At 35.1% G+C, this 19317-nt stretch overlaps 1 protein-coding gene across 1 annotated transcript in view; it reads right to left on the minus strand.

The window, feature by feature from the left end:
- Positions 1-19317, minus strand: part of LOC149782120 (uncharacterized) — an 83382-nt gene that overhangs the window by 49873 nt on the left and 14192 nt on the right. Inside the window, exons 5-8 of the mRNA XM_089935069.1 lie at positions 18428-18576; positions 15176-15242; positions 5688-5833; positions 2730-2783 (exon numbers count right to left, since the gene is read on the minus strand). Coding sequence (XP_089791195.1) covers positions 2730-2783; positions 5688-5833; positions 15176-15242; positions 18428-18576 — 416 coding nt within the window. The remainder of the gene's footprint in view (positions 1-2729; positions 2784-5687; positions 5834-15175; positions 15243-18427; positions 18577-19317) is intronic.

The following is a 19317-nucleotide window of genomic DNA, read 5'->3' on the forward strand; positions in this document are numbered from 1 at the left end:
GTGATCCATCTAATAAATAAGAAAGTGCTCCATTTTCATAACATTGTTCATGAGTGCTGTAAAGATGAATTATGTTATGAGGAAGGGAGTGCTCACTTTTCAAAAACTGTTAATGGGTGCTATAAAGGTGATCAATGTTATAAGTGAATGAATGCACCTTTTTATGAACTCTGTAAGTCAGTGAGTGCATGCTTTTCATAACACTTTTTATGGGTACTCTAAAGGTGACTCATTTCATAAATAAGGGAGTTCTCCCTTTTCAAAACAGTTTTTGTGTGCCATAAAGGTGATCTGTGTTATGAGTGACTGAGTGCTCCCTTTCCATACAAATTTTCATAGGTGCCATAAAGGTGATCCATCTTACATATGAGGGAGTGTTCACTTTCCCATATGAGGGAGTGTTCACTTTCCCATATGAGGGAGTGTTCACTTTCCATAACACTCTAAATAGGTGCTGTAAAGGTAATCTGTGTTATAAGTAATAGAGTGTTCCCTTTTCATAACACTGTTCATAGTTCCTTTAAAAGTAATGTGTTATAAATGACAGAGTGCCCCTTTTCATGACACTGTTCACCACAGAGGCAATCAATGTTATGAGGGAGTGCTCCCTTTTGATAATACTGTTCACCACAGAGGCAATCAATGTTATAAGTGAAGGAGCTCTCCCTTTCGATAACACTGTTCACCACAGAGGCAATCAATGTTATAAGTGAAGTGCTCCCATTTGATAATACTGTTCACCACAAAGGCAATCAATGTTATAAGTTGGGAGTGTTCCCTTTTGATAACATTGTTCAACACAGAGGCAATTAATATTATAAGTAGCAAGTGTTCCCTTTTCATAAACACTGTTCACCACAGAGGCAATCAATGTTATAAGTGGGGAGTGTTCCCTTTTGATAACATTGTTCACCACAGAGGCAATTAATATTATAAGTAGCAAGTGTTCCCTTTTCATAAACACTGTTCACCACAGAGGCAATCAATGTTATAAGTGGGGAGTGTTCATTTTGATGACATTGTTCACCACAGAGGCAAGCAATGTTATAAGTGGGGAGTTTTCCCTTTTGATAATACTGTTCACCACAGAGGCAGTCAATGTTATAAGTGGGGAGTGTTCCCTTTTGATAACATTGTTCACAACAGCTCTAAAGGTGATCCATATTATAAGTGTGGCAACCTTGTACTATTTCAACATGGCTGTGCCAAAAGTGTTCATCAGACACAAAAGCAGGATATTTAAAGTTTATCTGCCCATTTTGGTCATTTTGGTCCATATGACCTCAAATGAGCACAATAGATACTATGTACATTCTAATTAAAATGAAATGAGTACCACAATCACATTTTGTACCTACAGACAGGCAAGTATAGTTAATATACTGGCACTAGAACAAGCAATTTGCAATTTAATCTTTTGTTTATAAAACTTCACTAAAATTTACAATGTGCAAAACATTTAATATATTTTGAAATAACCCTTATGACAGCATTTGCAAAAACATCTTTGCATCATAGTGGTCATTTATTCAAACCATAGAGGCCACTGGTGTTATGGCATGTAAAATCAATATTACAACAGCGGGATCAATTGAAAATCAGAATGTGATTCTTTAACTTCTTCAATTTTTGGTGAAGTTTTAGAAACTACTATATATTAAATTGCTTGTTGATTAAATATTTGTAACTAAAACAATGTAAACCATGCAAACTTGACACTCCTTCCGGCAGAATTATTTTAAAATACACAGTTTTTGTTGCACTCAACTAAAGTCATATGGCCAAAATACATGGTGTCATGACCAATTCACAAACTTTAATTATGTAAATTATGAGATAGTTAGGTAATTCCCATTAGCACTGAACTAAAAATTATCATACATACTCACTTATAAGCTGAGCCAAACTAAAAACAAAATAGACCCTAACCTGCCATCACAAAATAGACTGGCACATCACAGTCTATGTTGTGTTCATTCAAGTGATTGCTCCAAACAAACTGTATAGACCCAGATCTGCTGACACATTATGCAATAGCAGACCTGGATATGTCAAATTTACACTTGGTCTGGACATATAAGTATGTGTGTATGATTAGGATTTATAACGTAGCTTTAACAATTTTTTAGTCATATCGCTAAGATGTCTGCAGTGTGGCAGTTTTATAGTGATGCCTAGCACTGGGGCATCATGCTGCAGACATGCAGCATGATGTCCCACCTAATCACATTATCCTGACACCAGGCCGACCAGTTCTATATTTGTAAACAATGTTAAGTTGCCCAAGGTCAAAGACACCCAATTGTCTGACATTACAGATTTATTCATAAGACAACATCTGTGAAAGTAGGCAAGAGGGCATTGGAATTATATTCTGGACAAGACTGTATTGAAAAAACCTGAATAGCGATTAGCAGTAACCCAATTTTACAACACAATTCACATTCATCACATGTCCAACAATAATGTAACATTAAAATCGATTGGGAAATGGTATTGGATTTAGAAAGGATCTTTTCAGCGATACTGAATAACCACAGAAAGTAGATAACAGAATGCCAGGTTTGGTGTTTGGGAACATATATCTTATGGTACAAGCTTAGTGTTAATAGACTTACTAATTAATGAATCTACAGAGGAAAGATGGATGGATGGAGATAGGGGCACTAATGTAGGATGATAATCAAAATATAATACCATCATTTTGAACTAGGGGAGTAAATTCTTACCAATTGGTGGCTTAGGATTGATTACAACCACATGTAGTGGCACAACATCATAACCTGGAAATAAAATTATTTATACTATATAAACAAGGAATTATTTTTTCTCTATTTCTTAAGAGATGAAATTCCAATTTAAAACGTTAACATCATTGAAATTGATGACAGCAACCACAAAATACTGCAAATTACAGCCGCCTGATAATTCCCTATTCTTCATCGGTATCAATTTTATAGACTTTTTGGTTGCTACAAACTGAAAACTAAAAAATCCAACAAGCATTTATCAGTCATTGGAAAAAAACTGAACATCAATCTCCAACCCAAAAATTGGATTACTAACAAAATTCAGATATTTCTTGTATAACTGCAAAACTGTATAGCCACAAAATAAGCCTAAAAATCAATTACACACAATCATGAATGGCCATTCATAAGTGTAATCGATTTTCATACTTCATGACTTCATGAATCTTGTAAAGTATGAAGTTCAATTCTCATAATTACTTATACAAATATTAATAATCTCAAACAAAAAAATAGCAGAACTATATTTTAGTCATTGTTTATAAACATATGTAATAGTCACAGTGCAAAACCCAACAAACCCATATAACCCCCAAATTGTAATAGAAATAACAAATATACAAAAATAAATCAGTGATGAATGGCAACTGAATCACAGTGACCATAAAGATATGTTATCAAACATTTAAGGATGGAAGGTAAAATTAGATCAACAAAAGAGATTCATTTGAAATTTTTTCCATATGTGAAAAGGGAGTTATGAATAATGGAAATAATTGTTACAAATAATGGAATAATGGAAATAATAATTACAAATAATGGAAATAATAAATACAAATAATTGAAATAATAATTACAAATAATGGAAATAATTATTACAAAAAGAATGTTACCAGGTTAAGCTCTTCATGGAAACTCATGGAACTAATGCCCTGAGTCATTTACATCATTGTCAAAAACAGACTTTCCACACACAAGTGGCTGATAACTAATCCGATAATACACTAGGTGTGGTGAATAAATGTAGAAAGGAAACTTTTTTGCCCTGTATCAGCATTTTTTAGAAAATGAAAAGATTAAAATAATTTCTTCCAAAAATCATTTTAAAATATTTTCCACACATAAAAGAGGATTATTTTCAAAGTAACATAAAAAATGAAAGCTGTTGCTGCTTTCAAATTACAATAACTGGCAATTAGAACATAAAAGAAAATAATAATTATGGACCTTTCTACAAAATTACTGATAATAATTTAAAACACTGCAAATGTCATTAGATAATTGCTTAAATTATGTTATGGTCTCCATTGCTGACATCACAAAGATATTCTCCTTAACATCTGCCTTAATATGCACCTATTTTTGAACTGACGGTCTGTGTAAAACATGGCCTAAGTCAGTCTGTTGTTCTTGCTGTCAACTGACCTTTGTAAAATGTGCAGTCAAACCTGTCCTAATGGTCACCTTTATTCAGTGGCAACCTGTTCACAATGGTCATTCTAATTTCTCCCCAGGCAAATTTCATTCATAAATGTCCTGGATGTGATGATCATCTGCGTTCCACGAACAGCAGCCAGGTCTTTGCTAAGGAAAGAACTGTTTCTCCCTCCCTTAAGCAGTCACAAGTACATATCTACAGCAGTGACTGCTCAGACTTTTCCTTTATGAGGAATGCATTGTTTAGATAAACGAATATCATGTGAATCAATGTGCAAACATTTATCATCTCACTTAACTCACTGACCTTCAGTCACGATAATAGCATAACTCAAAGGTGTCACTATATCAAATTTGAACATGATTTGGTTTTTATCATTAGGGTATAAGATCAAAGCAATTCATTTTCTGGATGGTGGGAAAAAGCTGTTGTGTTATTGCTGCGAAAATGGAAGTCACTTTTTGTGCCAGTGTGACAGGTATAGTTAGATATCGCAATCTATTTGCCTCTGAATCAAAGTTATCGAGGGGCCTCAAGTGGCCGAGTGGTCTAAAGTCCTCTCCATTATGGATTACTGCCATCTCACCTCTGTCTGCAATGGTTCAAGTCTCAGATTCAGCCAATGTGGGTATGTGAGATTCTTCCTCCACCATTAACAATGGCCACCATGTATAGCTTATCATGCGCTGAGAAATGGCATTAAACCCTACAACAACAACAAAGCTATCAATGCAGAAAAAGTCTGTCTTTTAGAAGAGATATGAGTTATGTCCCTTTTTATTAGGGTCAAAGGTCTTTCAATATTCAAACGTTGTCTGTAAAGGCAGGTGAAGTTTCAGTTCATGGCTCACAAAGAATCGTCAATATATGATTTCTTTTAATTTCCTGTTCATTGGACTAATCTAGATACTGTTTAAAAGCATGGAGAATCTAAGATCAGTTTATATTCCAAGTCGGTGAATATTTCATATACAGGATGGATAAAAGTGAACAGGATGCAGTAATTTTGCGTGGAAGATAAATTTGGGAGAGAACAACTCATATGTGTAATTTATGATTTTGCTATCTAGTGCAAATAAAACAATCTTGATAATGTAATAATATCAATAATAATAATATTTATAATAACTAACAATATCTGAAACAATAATGATATTTGGAACATGGCATTTGTTCGAAACAAATTTTAAAAGGTGAACCTGTGAACAGAGGTCACCTGTATACAATGACCAGTTTTGCCTTTTCCTGTGAGTGGCCATTAGCAACAAGTTTGACTGTAATTAAAATTGACATGTTCATGTTCTTAATGTCTATATTTGTAATGATGAGTTTAGACCCAAATATATTTTCATTTCTTTTCAAACATATTGATATTTTCAAAATATTTACTAAAATCATTCAACAGTAACACAAACCGGACTGATGCACAAAAATATATGCAGCCAACTATACCATCCATCCTTAATTAAGACAAAATGACTCATTAAAATCTCACTCACCTGTGCCTCTACATCTTTGACACTTTTTGCACATGCAAAGCAATTTTTCACCGAAGGATGCACGATGGTGCACAACAAAAGCTATCACAATGCCAATGATGACTGCACCAATCACAATTCCAACTACATAATACCAAGGAAAGCCACTAAAATACACAAAAGATAAACAAATGTTACATAATTAGCAATAGATCTGTGCTTGTAAAACATGTATGCCCCCACTGCAGATAGAAGAGTAAGTCTAAATAATTAAACAATTCAAATAAACTGGAAAAATCTCTAAGAAGGCACGAAAATAACCACATCGTCTATCTAAGCGTACAAAGATGCATACCTGGTCTCAAGTAGTTTTTCATACAAACAAAACATTTGTTAAAAAAGAATAATTTTTAAAAGTTAGGATAAGTGTTTTAAAAAAACAAAATAAATGAAATTTTTTATAATGGAATGAAAATTAAATATCGTCATCCGCGCATGAATACAAACATGCATATCAAGTTGGATTTGTCTGTCTCTGGTGGGTTTTGTTTAATTGTGCTAAGACAAAAACTTATTTTCAAATTCTAAGTTTAAAACGTGTCAAAAGTTGAGAAATTGCTTTAATTAACTGAATATTTTTGCAGATCATCTCTGTATGAATATGAACAGAGTAGCCAAAATTTCATTTGTATCTCTTCAGTGGGTTTTAAGCTTCACAAGACGGATGGACAAGAACCAGATCTAGACATTCATCTGCCAGCAATGGGGGCATAATCAATGGACAACAATTAAAAGATAGCTATAACACATTGATTCAACAGTCAAAATCTACTCTATACACCGAGACAGAGCAGTAAATATAAATTAAATTAAATATAGAATTTCCACGGCAATGTACATGTAATACTCCATGCATGCAATACAGTGAAATAACATACGAAATGACTGTAGCAAAGTATAAAAAATCCGTTGAATAGTTCCCCTCCCCCCATTTTCAACTTAGATCCTGAACTCATGAGGTAAATAAAAAAAAACTTCAATGTGCCTCATTGATGTGTTATTTATCATTATTATCAGTGAGCTTTTTATAAAGCAATGAATTAGTTTTGCATATGTTGAGTGAGAAATTATATACAGTATATACTTGCTTATATGTTGAGTTCAACTGCAAGCACCAATGATCCTGAACTACGATTGCATTACGCACCGGCTGATCAGCATCTATACTGTTTGTTGTTTGCTCTACTATTAACTCCTAAGAAACTGTGGGTTTTACATTATGTAATGGCAAATATGGGTCAGCGCTGTTTGCAGTTAGATTCGACTATGATCAATTATATACATCATACTAACATCATGATTAGCTTCATTTTTGGATGGAAAATAAGCAGCAAAATATGGATTAAAAATTGCAACAGTGAAAACAAAGTATTTATCACCTGATATAAATATCTCATTTTAAATAATTATTTCTAAATATGTAACATCAACTGTCTGTATGATCTAGGTTGAAAGATACCTTCAGCTGGTCACGGCCAGTCACCTGCAAGGAAAGTCTTGAAATGCAAAATTTAAACCTTCCACCAAATTTTTTTTAAATTTGTCACATTTATGTACTGGAAGAGTTTTATTAAACATGTTTCAAGGAACATTTTTACAATGTTTGATAGAAATATAACCCCAGTGTTGTGATGGGTGTTTAAGATGTAACAAAAAGAATTTTCACATGCTTTGTTTCGAAATGTCTAAGAAATTCAACCCGGGTCTTTATGAAGCCAAGTGCTTGATGAGGATAACAAAAATTTAACATTGACCAAACACGTCCTAACAAACAATCCAAAAAAAGTTGGATCAAAACAGGTCGAGTGGTTGTTAAGGATATAAGAAAAATACATTTTCCATCTGGTTGAGATAGATGCTAAAAGCCTGCAAAATTACACACACAAAAACACAACTGTAATTAAAAAAATGTTATAAGGAACATTCCTGCAAAGTTAATCAAAACTGACCTGTTGGTTTGGGAAAAGGTCAAAAATAGATTTAACATCATTTGCTTACTGTACAAGAGAAACAGTTGTAATGGAAACCACAAAATATAACTTTAGTTTCAGAAGATGGTTTGCTTTGGTGATGAAGTAATTGCAGTAAAGTGCTTGCCCATGGTCACACCATGTACAACCCAGGCTGACCCATTAGTAAGATTCAAACCTATGCCCTTATGGTCATAAGTCTGACACACTAACTACATAACCACTAAAACTTCTTCCCAAGGACTGTGTGTGTGTGTGTGTATTTTTAATGTAGCTTTAATAATTTGAGTCATATCGCTACGATGTCTACAGCGTGGCTGTTTATAATGATGTCTAGCACAGCGCCATTGAGCCACAGACATGTAGCATGATATTATCCAGGCCAACCAGTGCTAACACTAACCTCTTAATGCTGAGTGCCAAGCGAGGCAACTGCTAGTACCATTTTATAAGTCCTTGGTAGGACTCGGCCAGGATTTGAACCTATGACCTCCTGCATACCAGGTGGACACTATCCACTTAGGGCACTGGAGTGGAACCTTTCAGCATTTCAAAATGTTTGATCAAAACTGGTGCAGCATTTTAGAAGAAATGTCAAAATTACATTTTCATGGTTATAAACCAAATGGTTACTTGGGAAGCCATATAAAACGTAACTTTGATTAAATATGCTTTTAGAAAGAATTAAACAAAGTTTGATCAAAATTGGTGCAGCGCTGTTGGAGAAAATGGTTGTTAAGTAAAACAGTTGCAATAGAAACCAACAAGATCACAAACTTCATAAAACAAATCCTAAGAAACAATTGATCAAATGGGACTGGTGGTATTACAGGAGATGTACAAAGCTTTTTTTGTTGATATTTTTACTATGGATATAAATGGTATAGAAAGTGTTCATGAGAAGATCCCTACAGAGTTTGAAAACTAGTAAATTTCATTCTGCAGGGGAGGTCAGTGTGTTGACAGTCACATGATGGACAATGGACAGCACACAACAGATGCAAGGTCATATGAAACGCTTGCTTTATGCCATGTGAGTTAACAATTTAAGTCCTTTTTACAAGGAATCTCTGTCAAATTTGGTCAGATTCTGCCATTAGATTTTTCAGACAAAGTTGTTTTGAGGTTTTTCTGTTATCAGTAATGGCAGCCCAACTGACTGCAGATCAGAATCACTTGTTAAACTTAAATGCCTTAGGCTCTGACAAATTTGGTCAAACAATGTAAATGATCAACAAGTGATTATGCATTAAGCTTACAAGGGCTTACAGCCAGGTGAACATCAGCCTAGCATGCTATTTATGGACTTTTTTTACAATCAGCTTGGAACAACTTATAAGTTGAGCAACAGATTGGCATGCAAACTCCATTGATGGGCATTTTTATGATGATATTAGAACAACTTACAAGGTGAGCAACAGATTGGCATGATAATTCCATTGTTAGGCATTTTGTATGACGATATTATAACAACTTACAAGGTGAACTACCAACTGGCATGCTAAATCCATTGATGGACTTTTTTTACAATGAGCTGACAAGGACTTATAAGGTGAAATACAGACTGGCATGCTAACTACATTGATGGACTTTTTCTAATAATGAGAATAATAGAACATACAACCAATGAAGTACACTTTGGCATGCTTAGTCCACTTGCTGGTATGGACATTTTTAACCAAAACATCAACTGTATCACTATCAAAAGATGCAATATTTTTCTTTATATAATGTTTAAGAAAACTTTCTGACCTAGTTTGTTGCACCAGTTTTCTGAACTGATGTATAATATTTTGCCTCAAGATAATGCATAATCTGATCCCTACGCAGTACTCCCTCACAACAGTACCCTTCATTATAATACATATCCTGTCATAAGGCAGATACGATCATGGATCCCATGTTATTATCTATTGTACTTCACTATAAGGGGTCTCAATGTATGACTATATATTCTGTGGTTCCCGTTCATAGTGTTACATTGAGGTAGTGCTATACAAATGGGGTGAAACGATAAACCTGTGCCGTATATCAATATGATTCACGATACACAACCTGCAATATGATACATTATTGATACACATATGAACTTGATGGTCTTTCCATCTTTGGAAGGTAGGTGGTGCACTTTTATGTATGTTGACATTCTTGGTTGTGTTTCCAGTATGCAGACTGCAGACAGACATACAGTTATCATACATTTATATACTATTCTCATTCATGATGAGATAAAAAATACTTTCAAAAAGGCTACCTGTTGGTTGTCAGTGAGTTTTATTCATCATTTTAGGCCATTTAATGGTGGCTCCATTTAACTCACTTTAGCCACCAGGCCCTTTCTTTTGGACAGCATGAATGCTTTGAAAACATCTTATTACAAATTTCATTTCTCACTTAAACTTCAAAGACATTATGATGTTATTTTCAAAACAGAAGAAATAATGAAATTTCCTCCTGCAAAGAAAATCTCATCTAGAACAAATCCAGGCAAGGGAATGAGGATGAATACCAACAAAATCTATCATACTGTACTTCCTGCTGATGCAAAAGACTGCTGCAGCCACATGTACTAGTATTTGTTAGTGAAGAAGGAAAACTATTGACAACACTAAGTCCTATAATATACTTTTTTACAACTTACACAAGGTGATAAATCTGACTGGTTTGAAATCTGCCACATCACTGATTCTGTGCTAATTTTATTTATTCCATTGGCACCTTCATTCACTGGTTAAACATCTCAGCATAAAAAGAGAAATTCCAAAAATTTCCCCATGTACAATTTAAGGAGAGTTACTGGCAGGATTTTATCTTAAGGGAGACCTCCCCCTTTGACAAAGAAATAAGGGGGAGTGGAAGAAAAGTTGTGAAAAGAAGTAGTGGCCATAGATCGATATTTAGCTAAAACTTACACTTCAGTATCTGCCTCTCTTTCTTCCTGATTCGCTTTCTTAGAGCTATACTGAAATCAACACCTTTAAAAGATGTCACCTCTAGTGGTATAAGCATTAATCTGTTAATTATTTCTGAGCATACTGTGTATCAATATTGTTCTGTGCTTTCTTCTGAGGGGTCATATACATAGCTAGCTTTGTCAGCTTGAATATGTTGGGGAAACTGATCTTTATGACTGTTATGTACAATTTTCCAGAGATCACAGATATTATCTTTTGGATACATCTGCTCCAAACTAGCATTTTTCACTAAAATAAACTTTGCTGACTCGGTGGTTTACTGACTACTATGTCAGATCTCTTATCTGTTTCATGATGCTGTATTAGGGTTCATCAATGCCATAGTCTCTTTGTGCAGACAAAGGTAATTTTTTGTAGTATCTGATTTGCAGGGCTAAGCTGACTGATAAAAAAACAAAAATTGCGTTATACTTTTAAATTGTATGTATTTTAGTTAGGCTCAGTATTCTGCCCTTTCTACATTTATATTTAAAATACTGCCAAAAGGGAAACTGACCATCATGTCCTCTATTCTTGTCCATCCAACATGTACAACTGACTTGTATTTGTCACCATTTTCGAGCTCAAAATCACTCACTGGTATCTCCATTGACAATTTCCCAGCTCCAATAATCTGATTTACTTAATAATTTTAAAAATTTAAATTCAACATCATCACTACCATCAGCCAGTATTTGCCGAACGAAATCATAAAGAACCACTCTGGGAATCAGATATTTGGGGTTTTCTAGGTAGCCCATATTTTAAACACGCTTTTGTAAAACTTCCATGATGGAAAATTTCAACTATGCCATAATAAAGCTTATTCCTGGGCACCAAGTGCCAATCAAATTTAGCTTAACACATTAACCCCATAGCGATGAGTTAACATGGCAGGAGGTAGTAGCATACTGCCGAGCTCTGTAGCATCATGGTCATGCATGATACACTAAAGTGGGTGGTATTATAGAAAGGTAGACAGATGTAGCTCTACAATGATACCAAATAGTCTGGAATATCTAGTTGCACTACAAAATACAGATAAAAAAAACTCATTTTTTGGACCCAACTTTTTTCTACCCGTGGTCAGAATACCATTTTGTGTCTGGATTTCAGATCTAAGGCAAACCAGTATGAACTGCAAATAGACAGATCAGCCTTTGCAAAAAGTAGGATAAGATGGGCATTTGGAATAAAGAGTGGTCTCGATACAAAAATAATGGCTCCATTTAGCAACAAAAAAAAAGAACTCCAACTTCTACCCTTCTGCTCATGCGCAAGTCAAATAGCCAATGACAAACGATGTTTCTAACACAAATAGGCAGTATGTTATTAAAAGATCACCGGGGATTTGGTGTTTTTGGATCTGTTCAGAAATAGATTTCAAAATGTGTTTCCTACTCGATTTTCAGGCAAAAATAACAAAAACCTCCAGGGGTTAATGTGTTAACAGCCATTCATGTCATGCTTGAAGAACCCTGATGTGTAAACAGTTGCCTACCTGAAAAACAGATGTTGTGACAAGAATGGTTAAATTTAAATTGCATACTTCACCGAGCACATTTTCATATGCATGGCTTTCAACTAATTTGCAGGAGTTCTTGCACATCACTGTTCTCCAAGTTTGCAAATTCGTTCAAACTGTTTGCACAATTCATACAACCACACACCCTGACAGCATCTCTGTTCAAGTACTTTACACAATGCATGCAACCACACACCCTGACAGCATTTCTGTTCAAGTACTTTACACAATTCATGCAACCACACACCCTGACAGCATCTCTGTTCAAGTACTTTACACAATGCATGCAACCACACACCCTGACAGCATTTCTGTTCAAGTACTTTACACAATTCATGCAACCACACACCCTGACTGCATCTCTGTTCAAGTACTTCAATTAACGACTTTAGCATGAAGCTTCTCTATTGCTTGTTTGTCATGCAGAGGGAATAAGCTACATTAATTTCTGATATGTGGTCATTGTTTTACCTGGATCAGAACAAGCAATAACCACCAATGAGAATTCTTTGTAACATATTTCACTATGTGACACAATGGTAGTGCAGCTTTCAAATCAAGCAAAGTAGACATGATACAATTCAACGTAGAAACTTCACATAAAAGTGGTTATTAAATGATGAGTAAACAAATTTACAATGCCTAGGGTAAATGAATTTGCAATGCTTAGAACACCGCTCCCTCGATAACTCGCACCCGGATAACTCACGATCCTGCTTATAACGCGGTGTCCGTCTTGGCTCCCGATTTTTTCCAGAGAAAATGTATTTAAAATATCTTTAAAATATGCTGAACGTGAAAAAATTACGATAAGAACTGGTAAATTAAACCTTGATACACTGCTCATTTCATCATCGAAAATGGTGATTAATGCCCGTAAAAATAGAATCCATATTTTGAAATTTGCAAGTTCTAAATAAGAATTAATTTCAGAGATCTCGAAAACGCTTAATTACGCGTATTTGGACGCCAATTTTTGATCTGGGACGCAAAAAATCACTGAGGCGGGAGTCCTCCGTATGCATGTAAATTCAAAGATTTGCCAGTCCTGTTTCAGCCACCTGCTTTGTGGGAAAATGTGTTGATCAGGTAGCTGTGCTGATATTTACAATGAATAATTCAGTGACTGAAAGACTCCCTGATGTACATACATGTTGCCATTTTATAAGAGTACATAAAAAAAGAACATGATGCAATAGCTAGGTGGCTAGTTCAAAAGCTTTGACTGGCAGCCGGATGAGAAAATGTACTGATATTTAGTGATTGAATTCAGAGGAAGAAAGACCCAGTTTTAAAATCCTAGCGAGACCTCTGTTTAAAGATATCATATATTATGTAAGTTTTTATGATAAATAGTTGTCAGTATACTGTAAATAAACAGTCTGGTGAAATAGCGATCAATGAAAACTTCTGGTAAATGCTAACAGGTGGCAACAGAGAATGAAATAAACACCAATTAAACGTCTTCCTGTGTGAAAGTCACGTTCTAATCCTTTAATTCCGTTTCAGTGTAAACATTATAATCGCAACATATTCTGTTCATTGAAAACATGAAAAAGAGTCAATCGACCGTCACATCGAAACCCATGAGTACTTCTGTGAGAACCTAATTACATGCCGGCTTTGTTTTTGATCAACAACTTGGGGAAGTGTTTGTTGCATTTAAAAAATCGATTACAAGAGACCTGGGGTACTGGATTAAGGGTCTTGGAGCTGCCTTTGACGTAAAGCAAAACAGTAACAGAGACAGCGATGATGATATTGACTTTGAAGGTTTCAGTGAAACTGATGTCATTAATGCCGAGGTAGTTTGGGAGAAATTCGTACAGACTCATGGTCCTGAGATGGGCGTTTCTCTTGATGATATGGAGGAGTGGATTTGTGCTGACAATGATTGCCCCACAGCCGAATACATGTCAGATGAAACAATAATTAATTCTATAACGAACAAATTTGCAGCAGAAGACAATTCAAACTGGAGTACCACAAGTGTTGAGAGTGATGCAGATGCAGATGTTGCACCACCTCCCCCCTCTGCACAGGAAGCAATCTAACCTTTTGATATTGTCATAAGGTGGCTGGAGACCCAAAATGTTGACTACATAAAGCTCATGTGGTTGAGAAATCTGAGAGATTTTGCTCGGCGGCATAGAAACCAAGGAGTAACACACAAAAAAATTAACTGATTTTTTCAAAAAGTGAATTGATATCTGTCAAGTGTGGCACAAATGGCAAGTATTAACTTGTTCTAATTTACATTGTTTTAAATTTGTAGACCCATTAAATATGTTAGTACTGATTAACCCTTGTTTTTTGTTTTCCATTTTACTTCTATCGCAATCAAATCTATCTATCGTTTGATTGACACTGTTTCGCAAAAAGAGTCAATCTTTTGTATATAAAAAAAACGTCTAATTTGGATCAAACAATAAAACTAGAATGTATCCAATTCAACATAAAAATTAGTGACGTAGTACACAATGTGTGAAGTGGTACACATGTTAAGCGAATGGAAACCACGTGGAATAATGTGTTCGATGATTGCCTCAATATACTGTAATTTATCCTGAAATTAATGTTGCTCTATGAGGAAATAATAAACAAAGTACACCGTTATGAAGAGATATTTATTCACAGTTAATCTCAGCACGATTATAAAGTGAGTATTCAACACTATAATCTGCCTACCCCCCCTTATTTTTCCTTTATGTCATCGATCACTTTATTGGTTTTGGGCTTATTTTATAGGTCCCTTGATAACTTGTGCCTCACTTATAGTGTGGTCGATGTTTCTGGACCCCGATGTGTGCGAGTTATCGAGGGAGTGGTGTACAAATGAATTTATAATGCTGAGGACAAATTTACTATGCTTTGAGTAAATGAATTAACATGCACGAAAAGCAGATAGCAAGCAAGAGAAGATGAGAAAAAGAGACATAATGTGAATCTTGCCTCTATGCCTACCCTAAGAATTTAGCTAGAGATTTGAAATGAACTTACCTTTTCTCTTGCTCTAGTCCAGGTCTTGATGTGTTATCATTGTCAAAAGTACTGTTTTTCTTTCCAACTGAGGAAAAAAACATTTAAATAACATTAATATTTTTCTTGGAATTATATTATTTATTTTCCTAATAATATTATAATTGCAATTGCTAGATGTTCTTGGTAACTAAATACTGTATTCTTGCATCTGTGGCTTACTAGAATCTTGAAGAAAACCTTGTCTACCATTATTATATGAGTCTTGAAAAAAAGGGTCAAACACCAGTAAAAGAATGACTTCTGCAACAGTTAAATTGATGGAGTCCTTTGCATTCCTTCAAACAGTTAATTCTAAAAAGGAAATGGTAGTCAGATATAGCAGAATTAATAACTAGTTTTATTTGTAAAACACTATAATCAGCACTGCTCCAAACAAAAGTCAAAATTCAAAATATGCCCCCTCCAACTCTAATAAAATGTGCACATTTCATTTATGTCCTACTCCTCAATGTGGGTTACTTCCCTTTACTAGGATAAAACTCACAGCCACAAACTGTACAAGCTGGTGGTAATATGATAAGTAAACTTAATAAATGCATTTCACTCAATATTTGTTAGAATCTTTTTTCTATAATGGCTTTAGTGTAGAATGGGGATATTCTGGGCAACTACATATGAGGAAAAAGTATGGATTTATTTACTTGCAAGGTGGCACATGGTACCAATAACAATATACAGTGTGACCCCACTATAGCATGCTTCGTTACAAAGCAAATTCGGATATGACGCGGTCATGGCATGGCTCCCGAAATTTCATATACATGTATTTTTCTTGTGCACAAAAAAATCTTAAAAAGTACCAAAAAAAACGTAAAAAGTTGCTTATCATTTTGGGGAAGAGATTGCATATGAATAATATAAGACAATTGTGGCTTGGCTCCTGAAATTTTATATGTATTTTTCTTGTACACGCAAAAGTATTGTTTTCCCTTAAAAGTAAGAAGAAGAAAAAAATGCATAAAAAGTTTATTCTGGGATCGCGTAGGTCTTTGCCAATGTTGCAAACTTAGATTGTTTTTCCTTATTGGCTGCAAAACATACCATGTGGCTTTTTTTATTTGTTGGCGACATTGTTGGCTGTTTAAACTTCTATATACAACCATTGGTTTGGAGTGCAGAAATTCAGAGGCCCCATGAAAGGAAGCTGCAAACTGGATATAAAATGCACTGAAATTTATCTATTGTTACATAAACAAATTCTTTGTCCATACTGACAAACCATCTAAACAGTGCATTGTTTTATCATAATCCGCTTATCCTGACATCTAGCACGAGTTCTGTATGTTGTGAAATATCCGCTTTTTTGTTGTTGACATTTCTGGTAACAGAGATCAACCGGATGAGGCATTGTCTCGTAATCTGTCTTTCATCGGATTTTCGGCCGCTCGCTAGTAATTAATATATTTACAAAGACTGACATTTGTATGTGGATGGTAAGTAAAATTCCTCTTCATTTCACTCAGAATTAAATCCTACAGATTTCACTCAGAATTAAATCCTTCAGAACACTCACGTTTTCTGTAATAATCCCTGTCATCAGAACACCTGTGTCTCTATCGTCTGTTGACCCTTTGTTAATTTTCAGATGCATGCGTGGAAGGCAGCATCATGCTGCTACCACAAATGTAAAAAAAAAAGCAACAAAAAAATACATCTTACTTATCGTTTTATTCAGTAGGCATGGAGGGATAGTAACTAGAATAGTCTAAACGATGGCCAATTCCTTTTTAAAAATGTACCCAGATAAAATAGTTTGCTGAAATTTCAACGGAAACAGATTATCTTTGAAGCACTGAATGTTATGAAAACATACTCAGCAAATGGAAAATCATGCAATACATTGATGTTGCCGCCACAATAAGAAATGGGCATTCGTTTGGTTCTCCAAAGCTGTCCTTAAGCGGTGACTTCAATAGCGCATGCACCCTTCAAAGAAAGCCGACTACAATCTTTCAATAACAGCAAAGAACTTTTCTTCAAAGGAAGTCAGTACCAAACCTAAATAAAAATGATGGAATCTGATGGATTTTTGCATTTTCCAACGTGACTGGAACACATTAACTGTGCTGTGAAAGTTTCCTTTTTGTGGCTTAAAACGCAAACTAACTTTTACTGACTTGGAACGTACTTTAAAGTAAATGTGCTTCGTCATTCGTTACGTGATATTGCTTCGTTTTTCCACTGAATTCAGACCAATATGACCTGTTACAAAATTAATGAATATTTTAAAGCTGTGTGTGTATATTTTCAATGGAATCACTTGTATTGTGGATTCAATGTATATGATGAGGTTCACAGGTGAGTACACAGTGTTGATACTCTATTCATGATATACATTAGACATTTATATATAAACAGGATTCACGTATATGTACCAATTCGTGGTTCTCTAAATAAAGTAAACTATTATATTATGTCTTCTCCGTTTTCACTACAGGTGTATTTCTCAATTAATATGCATCAATTCAAGATGGTAACTGTGCCAACGAAGCACGTATTTTACCGCCCGCATTTATTACCCACACCCCACCCCACCCCCAATTATTTTCTTTTGGGGGGTGGTACATTTTCTTCAGCTAACTGACTTGGTTGCATATAACACAGTTCGGTATATAACGCGGTCGGGTTTTATGGCTCCCAACTGCCGTGTTATAGCGGGTTCACACTGTAACAATAATGTTGTTGTTGTAGGGTTTAACATCATTTTTCAGCACAAGATAGGCTATACTTGGCGGCCAGTATAAATGGTGGAGGAAGAACCCCAGAAAGAACCACCGACCTACGAGATGCTACTGGCAAGCTTTCTCACAAAACCACATTGGCTGAACCTGAGACTCAAACCCATGCAGACAGAGGTGAGATGGCAATGATCCATAACAGTGAACGCTTGAGACCACTTGGCTACTCAGGCATCCCAATAATGCTGTAGTGAAGCACATCTGAACTGCCATGCACAGTCTGGTTCTTTTACCAGTTTCTTAAAAATTTTCAATCTGTGATAATGAATCTAAGGCAGCATCCAGTCCATGTGCTCATGGAAATGATGTACTAAAAGTTATTTCATTAATTTAAACTTTAACCATCTCATTTTTATTCCTGAACAACACAATTTTCTTTGCATCTTTCAAAGTTATGGCTTTTTAATTTCAAAGAATAAACTAAATTCAATTCCATAATAAAAGTTATGCACTCAAATGAAATAACACATACCAGCTGGAACTGAATCATTTTCTGTGTTAATCTTAGGTTTTCCATCTTTTGGTATGAATGTCACCGTGGGGCCTGACACAGTGGAGTTCTGACTGGTCACATCAAAGCTGGTCATCTTGGTAGTGTCTGCACCTGAACCATTAGCTAACCTGAAAATTTCAGTGTAATCCACATTAATGAGCAGATATGTGTGTACAGTTAAACCTGTGTTAAGCAGACATAAGGGAAGTAGGAAAATATGTCTTTAAAGGCATGGAATTTCCTAATGCATGTTAATTTCTACAAAAATAAAGTGAAAGGGAGTTTGAAAAGTTGATAATTGCTTAATACAGATGACCTTCAAGACATGACTGACTGTTTATGTTCAACTGTTCCAGGCCAAATTTTTTTTTTTAAATGTACACAGGGTTATGATTATGGCAAACTCCTACCATATACTGCCACGTCAGCCAATTCTGCGCAGCGGGTAATTCTGCGCAACGATACGTCATTTCTGTAAACACTGGATCACGTGCTATTTTGGGTCAAAAATCCATTTTGTATCCAGAAAGAACAATCGTATATTAATTAAGAAAGTGATATTCATAAAATGTACAGAAATATCCCACATTTAGACTTGAAATGCACATAAAAATGTGATTTCTAAATGGCAACGTGAAGACCCACCCAATGACCTTCTTGAACCTGTAACCCAGAAAATTCGATTTACTATGTATCTTTTAGAATAATACAAATAAATACATTATATAAAAGATGGAAATGTGTACCTTAAAACAAAACTGTATTTTAATCCAAGTTTCCAATTTTGCAAGAAGTTGTCCCACACGTACAAAATCGTCTGCTACCCAACGTGTCTACTTGCCGCTAGAACATAAATTATCAACAAATTC

The sequence above is a fragment of the Sinohyriopsis cumingii genome, chromosome 15, assembly GCF_028554795.1.
Source record: "Sinohyriopsis cumingii isolate HCF-2022 chromosome 15, ASM2855479v2, whole genome shotgun sequence".
Taxonomy (NCBI): domain Eukaryota; kingdom Metazoa; phylum Mollusca; class Bivalvia; order Unionida; family Unionidae; genus Sinohyriopsis; species Sinohyriopsis cumingii.